General features: G+C 40.1%; 2 protein-coding genes across 3 annotated transcripts in view; both read right to left on the bottom strand.

The window, feature by feature from the left end:
- On the bottom strand, window positions 1-3,387 carry RBM8A (RNA binding motif protein 8A). Of its 2 annotated transcripts, none has more exons than XM_036924376.2 (6): window positions 3,233-3,387; window positions 2,900-2,959; window positions 2,696-2,770; window positions 2,379-2,515; window positions 1,941-2,077; window positions 1-1,828 (listed from the first exon to the last, which is right to left on the bottom strand). In XM_036924376.2, the coding sequence occupies exons 1-6, from the start codon at window positions 3,297-3,299 to the stop codon at window positions 1,783-1,785; spliced, it is 522 nt and encodes a 173-aa protein (XP_036780271.1). In that variant the 5' UTR covers window positions 3,300-3,387; the 3' UTR covers window positions 1-1,782. The 2 variants fall into 2 exon arrangements, with proteins under 2 accessions (XP_036780271.1, XP_036780270.1); XM_036924375.2 differs by having other exon boundaries at window positions 2,696-2,773; window positions 3,233-3,380.
- Window positions 3,388-4,560: 1,173 nt separating this feature from the next.
- LIX1L (limb and CNS expressed 1 like) overlaps window positions 4,561-13,814 on the bottom strand; it is a 28,537-nt gene continuing 19,283 nt past the window's right edge. The window contains exons 4-6 of the mRNA XM_036924374.2: window positions 9,659-9,754; window positions 9,274-9,351; window positions 4,561-8,930 (exon numbers count right to left, since the gene is read on the bottom strand). Of these exons, the coding sequence (XP_036780269.1) occupies window positions 8,688-8,930; window positions 9,274-9,351; window positions 9,659-9,754 (417 nt within the window). The 3' untranslated portion in view covers window positions 4,561-8,687. The remainder of the gene's footprint in view (window positions 8,931-9,273; window positions 9,352-9,658; window positions 9,755-13,814) is intronic.

Genomic DNA, 13,814 nt, shown 5'->3' on the forward strand with positions numbered 1-13,814 from the left:
TAAATCCAAGGATTTAAAAAACTTAATGATCAGCTCCATAGCTTAAGGGGGAAGATAGGGACTTTCAAGATGTATCTAGTCTTTCATATGCCACACCATGGATGAACCACTATTCAGGACAGTACTGTTCTTCAGAGAATTAAGAAAGGATTGGGAGGGTATAGTGAGACAACAGTGGGTAAGTTGGGAGGGTGGGAGGAGACCCATTTTAATAGTCTTCAAGTCCACTCCAGCTGTTCCTGTTCCATACTGTCTGCAGAGCTGGCCCAGTACCCTTCACTCAGTGTGTCAGCTAAGGCAGCTTCAAGGCTCAATGGCATAAGACCACCTATAACCTCTTCACTTTCTGCTGCCATTGACTGCCATGACCATCTGCTATAGCCACATTGTCCTCAATGTGTCTGGTCCCTGGACAAGGAAGGAGAACCATGGTGAGACTCCAATCCCCAGGTGCTAATCCATATTCTAAACTATTGCTTCTAGCCTTATTTATCTGACAACTCTGTCAAGCCAAAAGTGAGATCCTAACCATATCCCTAGGACCTGATGCGGTACATAATTTTATTGAATGCCTTCAATTCCAGCCAGCTCTAGCCATTCTCTGAAGTTGAGTTAGCTGGGGCAAGGACTAAGAAGAAATGTTATCAGTATTCTCTTTACTCTTAGACATGAGTCTTTAAGTAGACTTAGTAGCTTCATATAACAGAGTACCTCAATCAAAACCTTTTATCCAGCATGTCTATCATAATCCCTTGAGGGAGGGGAACATACAGTCCACCCTAGACTGGGAAGGGTGGAGAGGGCTTGCAGCATTACCTTGTTTGCAGCATTCTCTTCCCTGTAGGAATCCTCATTATCTCTGCCCACCCATCAATTTATACTATACTCAGTGCAGAAGCTGAGGGGTTATGAATTTGAGTGTATTTTCTAAATGCCTAGCCCCTGCTGGTGAATTTACCCTCCACTGCTCCTTAGACAATTGCCCCTGTGTTCATCTGCGAGCCAGGTGACTGGCCCTGCTTGTCCTGCTGACCTTCATTCTCTGCTGGATACCATTATTACCTGCTGGGTCTGTGGTACTGGTTTTATCCCACCATGCTAACTGAAGTCTCTCCCAGCCTCAGCCACATGCTTTGCCTCTTTGGCTTCCTCAATGCTCCTCTGGATCATCTCTATGGGAACCTTCACCCTCAGCTACCAAGAACTTAGTATGGACTTCTCCAGCAAAGAAGAAAGAACACCCCAACAAAAGATTCAAGACCTCAGACAGCTGGAAGTACAAACAAATGTGACGGCAAGAAGGGCTGGAAAAACAAGAGAAACATTCCTGTAACATCCATTTGCCCAGGAGAGAGTACATACAGAGCAATTATTCTTTACTAACTATCATGACAACACCTCATTTCTACCTCTGCTCTGATAGCTTCCAAAAAAAAAAAGACTGAGCAGTGTCTCTACTTTGACCCTAGTCTCTACTATGACCCTAGACTATGACTAATGTAGAAACTCACACAGAAGTCAGTCTCTGGGAGAAGTATTTTCAGTGACCCATACTGGCTTACTTTTTAAATAGTGCATCAGAGCTTCCAATGTTAGAACAGGAAAGTAACTTTAAATGTAGAAAACAAAACGGGACATTTATTCATAACTCAAAAGAAACATAAACCAGGTAGGTTAAGAAATTAAATATAAACAAAGGGAGTTCCACCTCAGCCCTGTTTCTCCAAGGCTGCATTGTTAGATGGAATCTCTGGAGAGAACACCTGGACAACAAATGGACTGTCAGCGCCGCCTCCGGTCTGGACTCCTGCTGCGTCTTCGGCCACCTCTAGGGAAAAGAAAGGGGAGGGGTCCATCAGAGACATAATACAATGTCCTTATTCTGTTTCACTTATAGTCCCTTCACCAAGATAGTGTAGTGTTTGCCCTCTTCACTTTACCTCCTCTTGCCCTTGGGTGGACCCCGAACAAAACACCAGTCCACACTGATCGGCTGTCCCATCAAATCCTGGCCATTGAGTCCTTCCATAGCAGCCTGGGCCTCCTTGTATGTTTCATACTCAACTAGAGTATACCCCTGAGACAAGTCAAAAGACAACTATCAAAACCCTCCTATCCCAGCAAGCATCACTGTGTATCACCTTCCTCAAATCTAAACTTAAACAGAAGAATCTGTAGACATTAAGCAATTAATGTACATTACAGATCCCTATCATATATACAAAATGTGTCTGTCTCTTTGCTGTTTTCAAAATCAATTTCCAATGTCATTTTACTTCCAACTTTGCTCCTAGCCAACCACAGCAAACTTGAACGAACTACCAATGCTGTCCAAGCGTTATAGGGGTAGAGAGGCTATGGAGTGTCACTTAGGATACCTTCAGGTATCCTGTACGCCTGTCCAGGTTGAGATGGATGTTTTTTATTTCCCCATACTCTGCAAATTTATCGTGAATGTCTTCTTCAGTGGCTTCCTCATGGACTCCAGTGACAAAGAGAATCCAGCCTTCAACAGCTGTTGGGAGAAACGATGAAGGTTAAGCACATGAGAGAAACAGGAAGATGACTAGAGTACAGTGAGTGTGGACTCCAGTGATCTGTTAGGCTATTTTTTACCCCATTCCTACTGGGTTTTACTTTACTGGTCCCTAATGCTCTATAGATACAGATCCCTACCAGACTCCACCTTACTTACAGCGTTGTGGTCCAGGTTCATCGCCATCCTGCTCTACGCTGTCATAATCCTCACGCATCCGAGCTCGAGAACCCTCTTCTATAAAGAACAGACACGAGATCACCGGAAAGCCGCCTTCTCCTACTGTTCCCCATAACTCTGAATGGGGAATTCAAATTCGCAGCTGTCACCATTCTAGACCCCATTTTCCCCACAAACACCCACCGGAGCCGAAGCCGCGGCCCTTCCGTTTCTTCGCCTTTTCTTTCAGTTTGTGGATGCTCTCTGGAGCCCCAGAAGAAAAAGGACAAGGAATAAAGATAACAGTTGTTCAGAAGCAATAGTCTCTTTGGCAAGACAAATCTGAAAGTGGACCCCACCACCTCCCATTCCCTTCCTGGTCCCACCCTCATTCTTCCCAAAGTGGGCGGTCTCTAATCCAAAACCCGGTTCGGTGGCTCCCGGTTCCCAAGCAGGAGGACACTGCCAAGAAGAAAGATTATGTTTTCCTTCCCTCACACCTTCCCCGCCTCCCGCAGCCGTCTCCACTATCCTTACCGTCCCCATCCTCATCCATGGCGAAATCCTCGCCCCCGGCCTCATGAAGATCCAGCACGTCCGCCATCTTGCTTTCTTTCTAACTCTCGTCCGTGCCGCTAAGGCACTAGGCACCTCGAGAAACGGTCGCGGAGGGGAAAGGTCGCCAGTTAAATTGACCAGTCAGAAGCTCACTCTAAGTCCCGCCCTTGTCGCGGTGAATATACGCAAATGTAGGCGGGCCTACTTTGGGAAGGCGCCGGAAGTGTTTCTGCAGCCATCTTGAGCAGGTCGGGAAATGGAAACGGCCACGCTCTGATGGAGAAGTTAGTGGGTAGGCGGGGTCACTGGCTTCCACTTTTAACTAGGGCAGTCGACGACAAATACTGACAGCAAAGCCCAACCTAATATCTTTGTAGAGGGTTGCTTCCCGTCCGGTTTCACTCCTTACTGGGAAATGGAAGTTGAGGAAAGTTTTTCCTCTCACAGCTTACAGGCCTGTACCCTGTTCTAAGGAGCAGCCAGATCTGTGATAGAAGCCCTTTTTAAAAATAATTTCGTCAGCAATGCTGGCTAAAAAAACTGCTTCTAGAATTTTTAAGGAAACTAACAGACCTGGTTGTCTGTGAAATACGATTTAAGAGACAGATGCCAACTTATTTTTTTTTTTGGTATCATTAATCTACAATGACATGAGGAACATTATGTTTACTAGACTCCCCCATCACCAAGTCCAACTTATTTTCTTTGCTTTTTTTAAAGGTAAACTCCCACCACCTCTGGCAATTAAAAAAAAAAAAGAAGTCATGGTGTAAGTCTGGGAAAAGGAAATCCCTGAGGAAAATACCTCTAAAAACCGAAATCAGTCAGAGAGAAATAAAATGTAAAACCAGTTTTTTGCTTACAAACTGCAGTCCAAGGCTGGCTCTCTCTTCTGCTCCTGAAGAAGCAAGCCAGCAAGCAAGCCAGTCCCCTCCCCTTAACCTCTCAGGTTCAGACACGCCCTTGGTTGCCCAGGTAATTACCCATTGATATGTAAATGAACTTCTCTCCACCCCTGAGAAACGATGCAAATGCCCTAAAGCCATACTTCTCTCCACCCTTGAGTACCTGTTGATATGCAGATGTACTAAATAAAGCCAGGAGAGATATTCTGTAAATATTACAATTTTACCCATACATGGTTTTAAACAAAACCTGCTTTAGCCTCTTTGAAATGGTGTGCAGGTATTTCACATTTAAAAATCTAGGGGTTGAGGCAAAACTCCGTGCCCCCAAAGTCTGGAATCCCAATGTAGGCCTTCAATAATAGTGGACTGCAGATTCACTTATTTGTTAATTTTTTAATCAAACAGTTATAATGCTTATATGTGTGAGGAGGTGCTGGCAATACAAGCAAAAAGAGTTGCATTTTCAACAATCACTTTATAATTACATTATGAAAATGATAATTAACATCACAGAGTGCTATGAGAGTACAAAGAATATTTCCAATAGGACTGGGAGCAAGGAGAGTCTATGTAAATGAGGGCTTCCATTTTAACTGGCCCTTTAAGGCTGGATGGTTTTACAGGCAAAGCAGTTGTATGGACACTAGGAGACTCTAGTCCATTCTCCACAGTACTTAGTGTGATCTTTTAAAAAATAAGTTAGTATATCCCTATAAAAAACTCCTTTGACTAATTTTTGCACTTAGAATAAAATTCAAACTCACACGGTCTTCTCTGCCTATGTCTCCCAACTTCTTCCACCACCATTTTCTCCTCTCACCCATCAAGTTCTCCCTACATTTTTCCTCAACGATGTTCTATCCTACGTTCTCAGGACTTTTGTAATTTTCTGTTCTGATACTCTTCCTCCAGCCCTTCACATAGCTAGTTCAACCACATCTTTTTGATCTCCCTAAAATACTACCTCACCCAAAGTGGTCTTCTCTACCCTACTATCCTTCACTCTTATTTCCTTCACAGCATTTAAATCTGAATCTTTAACTACCTTATTGTCTGCTTTTCCCACTAGAATGTAAGCTTTCTAAGTCAACGATATCCGGAGTTTAGACCAGTGCCTGGCTCAGAGTAAACATTGGTAAATACTTGTAAGGTTGGAGGCACCGGAGGGAGGGGTGAGCACATAGGACACCGATGACGTGCCAAAATCCCCGGCTGCTGCCCTCTCCCAACCTGAAAAATGTGCCTTAGGCTAGCCAATCCTCCCACCGCTGTAAATCTATGCTCTGCCTCCCCCTACCTTCTTTAAAAACTCCCTGCCCGTCTAGCTGCGCAAGACTTCCCCGGCCTGTAACTAGCCAGACCTGGGAACATTCTCCGGGATTGTGCTCAAATAAACTGCCTGGCCCTTTGTTGCCTCTAGTTGCCTGCTTATTTCGGTTAGAATTTATCTTACAATACTGAATGAATGAAAATCAGAATGGCAAGAAATTCTGTATGCCTAATGCTGTGTGACTAGGAAATAAAGATGGAAATGCAGTTTAGGGCCAAATTATATGCCATGCTAAAGATTTTTGAAACTTATCCTATAGGCAAGAAATGTATCTGCTTTAAGTATTTGAGTATTCATGACTTTTAACATTTGCAAATAATCCCCATACTATTTTTATTCATATTTTTCCTTAAATAGACTGACTTTTTAAACAAGTCTACCACTGCCATAAATGGAAAACCCGTATTTTTCTACTACAAATATAGATAACTAGTAAAAAAATGTTTGCCCATCTAACACCTAACATCATTTCAGGTAACACCCAAGGGTTCATATATAAAAGTTTGGGGAATGCTGCTAAAGGTAAAGATAGCTATGTAATGGTTTAAGCAAGGGAGTCGTACAGGTTTAAGTATTTTAGAAGGCAGTCTGACAGTTGTGTAGAAAATGTTAAGAATGAATGCAGCGATTATTAGAAAGCTATTGCAGTGGTCCAGCCCAGAGGTGATAAAGGATTCAACTGAGGCGGTAGTAGATGTGAACAAAACAGAAAAGAAGTTTATATGGAAGATAAATTCAACAGTAAGTAGGTGAAGTGATGGTAGGAAAGAGTTAAGGATGGGTCTGAAGGTTCTAATTTAGATAACGGGTATATAATAATTCCAATAACAGATCTAGAAAGTCAAAGAGGAGCCTGTATGGAGGAATGGGTTTTATTTTGGATATGTGAGTTCAAAGAGCTTGTGTCATAGTCAAGTGGTGATATGCAATAATATGAAATGTAGGTATAAAAGCACAGAACTGGTTGGGATAGAAGAAATAGCTTGAGAATTGTGTGTATGATAGAATTTAAGCTACTATAATGGTGAGATTGACAGTGGAAATGGGTAGAGCTTGGGAGAAAGGGCCAAAGACAAAATCCGGGTTCCTCAGCAATACAATCTTACTTCTACTACCTAAAAGATTCTAATAAAAATTATTTATGTGTGTGTGTGTGTGTGTGTGTGTGTGTGTGTGTGTGTGTAAGAGAAAGGGTCATTTTAGCGCTCCTCTGATACACAGATCTCAAGAAACAATCTGGCTCACTAGACAAAAATCTATTTTTAATTGTATAAAATTATATATATAAAATACATAGTACTAAAATGATTAGTAAAATCTTTAAGGACAGATCAGGGAATAATTTTCTCAAACTCTTTGGGATCTTACTGGGTGGTATTTGAGAAAAATAATAAATCTAGGAGGTGCAAGGACAAGTTCTTCCCACAATTCCTACCCCTTAACACTTCCCAGAAAAAGGAGCATAGAAGAAATAAGGATTTATGATTTCTGAATTATAAATATCAATTCAAAACTAAACAGACACACCTATTATTTAATGTAGGCGCCTCTAGCTCTGCATGTGCTTCATGAAATACAGAGATGGGGCTTGGAGAACTCAAGGAGGTCCCTTTCAAGCACTAACACAACAGTTGCTAGATTCCTTACCTCTGATCCTATATGTACTGGTCATGAAGAGGATTTGAAAAGGAAAATAGCTCACTTTCATCTTGTTCCTGTCAGATCCAAAAGAGCAGATCGTGGCCTGTTTCCTAACATTTCTAAAAGCAAAGTGTATAATCATTAAATGTAAAGTCCAATTGCAGAAACATTAAACTTCCCAACCTCAGTTTAGAAAGTGTGCTGAGCTATAATATGGTACAAAGGAGATTACAGAAACAAGGGGAAAATATATACCTCCCAAAGGGAATGCTTTAGTTGTACTCCAAATTACTTCTCTCCTAGTTCACCCAGGAGGGAGGTGGGGGAAGAGAACAGCATTAAAAACACAAATAGCTGATTATCAGCTCTCTTTTCCCTCCTGCAATCTCCTGAAGATTAAGAAGTGCCATAATGCCAAAGTCTTATCTAATTTTCCTGATCAACTCATGCTCTGATAATCAATGAGGAAGAAGAGGAAAGAAAAGGGAGAAAATAAATGTGAATCTAAGGTAAGTGTATCTAAGGTAATAAACAGCAGCAACTTTGTGGGAGTGAGAGGAACATGGCCCTCACCAAATAGTATAGATAATGTTACCAAAGAGCAAAATGATGGGAGGAGAGAGTAAAGGGAAATGTTTTACTTTCTACCAATGTCGGTAGGCAGGAAGATCTAAATACAGGGCTTAGCTAAGCTAAGTAAGCAGAATGAAAAGGAAATATTGAAAGATACACATCTTTAATCCTGACCCCTTCTGTAGTATAGAGTACATCTGGAAATCTTGGACTACCAGTATGGTATGGCATCTATGCCCCAGAAGCAACTCAGGTGATAAGCCCCTATGAATTATATTTATAATTCCTCTCTTGTTCTTTCAAGAGAGGCAGTTTTGCAGGAATGCTTTTAAAAATAAGAAACCAGACCTCCACTTCCTACTAAATAATAATGCAGGGAAGCCTCAAAATGAAGTACCATATGGAGGCAGAGCAGGAGTAAGGTAGTGGTAGTGGGGAGCTAGTATAGGCTAGGAAATATCTAGTTACCAGAGGAATGACTCAGTACCAACAGGCCCAGCTCAAGGTAAACCAGAGCCAAAGGCTTCATACTCATACACTCTCTGAGTCCAAAAGAAAGCAAGAATGAGGGTGAATATATGTGTGTGTATGTGGTGGGAATTGGGCAAAGTGGTGGTGGGGTGCACAATCCCTATTCAAGCTCCCTGTTATTTCAAAGGAAAGAGATACGAACACTTTGTCAATTACTTTGTGCTACTGAAATGACTACACAGTTATTGGGAGTATAAGAACCAACGATGCTTTAAAGACAACCTACTCTTCTTGTAAAGCGGAGTGGAGATGTTTCAAATGAAACTACATCCAAAAACTAGAAGTAAGAAAAGGGATCTTTTAGCAAATAGGAATCCAGGGGTAGAATTTATACATATATATATATTTTTTAAGTATAAAATTGAGAAAGTATGTACAAAAATCATGCTAAGTCTTAGAAAGGATATATAAAAAAGGGCCCAGAGAGAATGAGGAGCAGGTAGGTGGATGACTAGCAGTTGGAAGAATGCATATTGCCCAACTGCCCAGCAGCCAGCATGAGAATATCTTTCTTCTCTTTGTGGAAGCGCAGCTCCTTGCCTGCCAGCCGGGCTTCATCCAGCTCCCGCTCAGTAGAGGCCAGCTCTCTAGACAGTGCCCCTGGTACACTCTGCTCCCGGCTCACCCAGTCCAATGCCATTTGGTGGCGAATATCATCATCCAGGGCTCGGTGTGAATAATGAGCCAGTACTTCCTGGAGGGGAATAAGAATGTGAAGGTCACTGACAAGGTGGAGGTTCATGCCATATTGACTCAACTGGGACTAGCTAAGAACCCAGCCTTGGAGCCCTAATTGAAGTCAGCACTTAAGTTCTCTAAGGAGATTCTTAAGGGAAACTTCCTGGTGGGGGAAGAAAGGCAGGCAAAACAATCACAGTTAAGATTTAAATAGGAAAAATTATAGAAGTGAAGAGGGTACTTTAAAGCTTTCAGTATTCACAACTTATAAACCATAGGCCTGCTTATTTCTAAAAAAAAAACAGACACTTCACCCATAGAACCTCTGCAAGACCTCTTCTACCCATAGGATCTCTTACCTGCCGAGAGCACTGTCTTTCTCTCATGGCCTTAAGGCTGCCATTCCAGTGAAGCAGTTGAAAAACTGTCATTAGCTCCTGAGAGAAGAAGATACAAAGTAGCAGGACAGTGACTTTCTACTGGGACTTTGCATCAGAATTACATAGGGAGCCTCTTGGAAAATTTATTTATGGAAGCATCTCATATCAACTCTGATAATGTCCTTGGGGGAAGTAAGGTATTTATATTTTGAAAAATATTCTAACAACCTTCTCTCCCTTCCTTTCCAAATGAGTATCAATGAGGAATTAGTAGGAGTCATATATAAAAATATATATATTAGTAGGAGGCATATATTTTTATGCAGGCTGACCCATATTATTAGAGCCAGGGATGGAATAGTACCTGGAATTCCAACATTGACTTGCCCTTGTTGGATTCCAACATGAATCGGAAAGCACCGATTCCTGTATTTGGGTTGTCAGCTTCCTCCCTGTTGCCCTGGTAACAGAGGAAAGGAAAAGACAAATCGATTTTCAATTAGGATTATTACCTGAAGCAGTGCCATCTAGTAGATATATAATGCAAGCCACATATTAAAAATTTCCTAGCTGCCCCATTCAAGTAAAAATAAACAGGTAAAATTAAATTTAATAGCATATTTTATTTAACCAAATCAAAATATTTTTTCAACTGTAATTAGTACACAAATTATGAACAAAATATTTTACATTCTGTTTCTTATACTAAGTTGTCAAAATCTGGTGTCTCATCCATGCTTACAGCACATCTCAGTTCATACTAGCCACACAGTTCAAGTACTCAATAACTGTATATGACTAGTGGCTATTCTTCTGGTCAGCACAGACCTAGAGGATTCCAAAGTCATCACACATTTTAATTTGGGTGATAGAGATCAATCTGACTTTCCCTATCTACAAAGGGGGAATGCTGAAACATAGAGAAGAGCCCTGGTTTAGCCAAAATAACAGAGTGAGTTCAGCATACAGGATTGAACTAGTCTAGAGGACAGTTGAGCAAATGTGTTTTAAAGGGAGACAGCATGGCTAATTCTGGATAGCAATTTGGCCTCCTGAACATTTGCCTCATATGTCTTCTACTGGTGACATGACCCTGCAGGGGTAAAACTAAGATACATTGATGACCTGCAAGCCTAGTTTATGCAAAAATCTATATAGTATAGAAGTTAAGAGCATGGACTGGAGCTCCTACTAGTCTTGTGGCCTTGGTGAAATCATTTAACCTCTCTGTTCTTCAGTCTCCTCATTGGTAATAATCATAGATCTGCCATATAAGATTGTTTTGGAAATTAAAAATAAAGATTTCTTTTAAGTTAAAAATGGATAAATGTGATCTAAAAACTCCAATCATATAAAATGTGGGTGTATTACTGTACTGGGCTTAGTACTGTTACACAGTCCAATTCCATTCTGCTACTGGCTCTGATTTGGTGCTCTTTGGTGGTGGTTTAGTAGTATTATAATTCCAGATCCTGAGGCTATCTGGGACTTCCAAAATAGGGCATCTCCTGGTTTATTGGTGACCCTTTTGTCAATCTGATCTAGGAAAATAAAGCCATACCACTGGGAACACAGGGACCAAAATTTCTCTTCCTGCTTCCTGAGAAGCTGCTTATACTTCCTAGCTAGTTCCACACAAACCCCATATGCCAAGATAAGAATTCTATCCTGCTCTCTTTGAGAGAGGGGACTGGGCAGAGGTCAGGAGCCAATCAAATTCACTTTATTGTGGGGCACTTTATCATGGGGTTTTACTGTATATATATCACACCTAAAACAATTCCATGCACTTAGTAAGTATACCATAAATGCTATCTTACTATTATTATTTGTTTTCACTGTGCTTGCTAGAATCAATAAAAAGTCAGAACTACTCAAGATCAACCCATATTGTTTTGTGGCTCATGAAAAACAACAATGCCACATGTAGTTAATCTTTGTGGTGCAAAGATCACAAAGTTCGGATTTAAAGGTGAAAAGCTAGAGGGAGGAAGGAAAAAGGTCATCTTCACCGTTAGGATTTAGGGCTCTGAAGCAAGCAATTGTTTTCATTTTTTACTCTACTTTTTCAATACAATACCTTATTCAGTACCTCCAAACTTTTCCATAATATGGCACATAGAAAATGATGATCATATCTCTATAGCCAAGTGGGATATACAGAGGAGGCTGCTAACAGAGCAGCCTGTCAGTAGAGGCTGTTGGGCAGAGGAGTCCATCTGCCCCAGGCCTTGCTCAGCTGTCTGAGAGCTGAGGGGATCAATAATCATGGCACATCTGTAACGTATGGGGAGTACACTAGAGTGGCCCGACCGACCAGCTGGTGCCTTCTACCTCATATGACACTTCCACACCGAACATGGTTATAAACAAATTCCATTTATTCAATAAGCATTTAATCACAGAATAGTTTGATAAATGGTGGAAACATTAGAATATAATTGGAATTAGAGTTAATTTAATTCAGCCTACTTCTTTACAAGTAAGGAATGCAGACTCATAGAGGCAAAGTGATTTTTCAAAGCTATAGTATAATATAGTGTCCAATTCTGAACTTTTAAAGAACAAAAGCTAAAAGCAAAGAATGTGGACATTACTCTTTACCCATGGCTATGACCAAATGAAAACTGTTATTCTGGAGAACAAGGATTTCATTGGGAAATTAATGAGGAATCTATTAAATGTTTAACTTTGAGGGTTAATCAGAGAGGAATAGTGGCATGAGAATAATAATAGTTTACATTTCTTAAAACACTTTGTAGTAGACACTGCTGGTGACCCACCCAATATCTATTTCTTTCTTCCTTACTATAGAACATTAATCTTTTTCTAGTATGTACTCATCTCTTGTGTGTCTCAGGAAAGAGTAATTTTATTCTAATTCCGGTGGATAAAGCCTAGTCCCTTTCACCTATAATTGGTTTTAAGACAGCAATTCTGGCCATTTGGAGGTAGGAATGAAGTCTGCTGGAGGGCTTCTGGGGAAAGATTCCTTACTACTAAAAAGACACTAGAAAAGATGATTTCCTCTGTCTCTGAATATAGTTATGTCTGTATTTAATATATGGAATTCTGTAGCTATCTTGCATCCTGCGAGGAGCTAGCTCAAGGACAAAGCTAGAATCTAAAGGATGGATAAGTGGAAAGATGGAAAGGATTTAGGCCAGTAGATATTTTGGATCCATGAAATCAACCAGCCCTGAATTTTTCCCTATTTTTGGGCTTCCTGTTACATTAGATAATAAATTTCCTTCCTTTATTTATTCCTTCAAATCAGTTTGAAATGAGATTTTCTATTACTTGCATTCAAAGGCCTCTAAACAGGTAACATGTTCTAAGTGCGTGAATATACTTTTATCCAATAATCCTATACGATGGGTACAATTGTTATCCTGTTTTATAGATGAGAAAACTGAGACTTAGATTAAGTAACTTGCTCAAAGTCACATAGCTTAGTAGAACCATAATTTCAAAACAACTAATTCCGAGTCCATACTCATAACCACCACCTTCTACAATCCAAACTGTTTTGTTTTATAGTACATTAGATGAATTAACAGTGATAAATGTACTTTCTTAATTTTAATTGGCTTTGAGTCACATAAAAATGTTTTTATCCCCTGCAGATGCTGCTGACTGGGGCAAAGAGTAATGGGAGAAAAACAGATACATCCTAGATAACTGAGGGAAGCCAATTTATGACTGAAAATGTTCAACACTAATCCACACAACAGATAACTGAAGCAGTTTAATACATATAATTACATCGTAAATGCAAAGTGAAAAGAAACAAAATTGATCTGACTTTATCACCCTACCAATGAACTTGTGGGGGGAAGGAAGAAGGCAGTGTTAATTTCCAAGATATACTTCTAAGCTAGAAAAGTATACAGGTGAGCTTGCGTTCCAGTCTTGGCTCTGCCACTTGCTAACCAGCTATATCACTTTAGACAAAACTTCATTCCTGGGTTTTACTGTCCTCATCTGTAAAAATAGGGGTAATAATGGTACTTATATCTCATAGCCTTGTTGTGAAGATCAAATGAGATAAAATACATATAAATTCCCTAGAATAATCCCGAGCACAAAGTAAATATGCAATTAGGATTAGCTATGGTTATTATCATCATCATCATCACTTGAAAGAACAGATGTTATTTTTAAAGAGAGTAAATAAACTATCCTCCCCATTCATAGAAAGGAAAAAAGACAAGACACGTATTATAAAGTATTTTTTATTAATAAGATGAAGTAATTGAGGCAGGAAACAAGTGACAATAAAAAAAGTCATATAAAAAAAAGAACAGTGAAGGAAGAAAGGACTAAGGTCTTAAACCAAAATTGGGAAAAGCAAAATGAAACTCAATTTTTATTTTGGAGTATCTATAAAATTCCATAATTCTTGAATTAAATGTTTCTAGATACCAAAGGGACACAAGGAAAGAGACAAAATACTAACAAAAACATAAAACACACATACATAGAATTAAAGACTAAGACATATGGAGCATGTAATACAA

The sequence above is a fragment of the Manis pentadactyla genome, chromosome 4 (genome assembly GCF_030020395.1).
Source record: "Manis pentadactyla isolate mManPen7 chromosome 4, mManPen7.hap1, whole genome shotgun sequence".
Taxonomy (NCBI): domain Eukaryota; kingdom Metazoa; phylum Chordata; class Mammalia; order Pholidota; family Manidae; genus Manis; species Manis pentadactyla.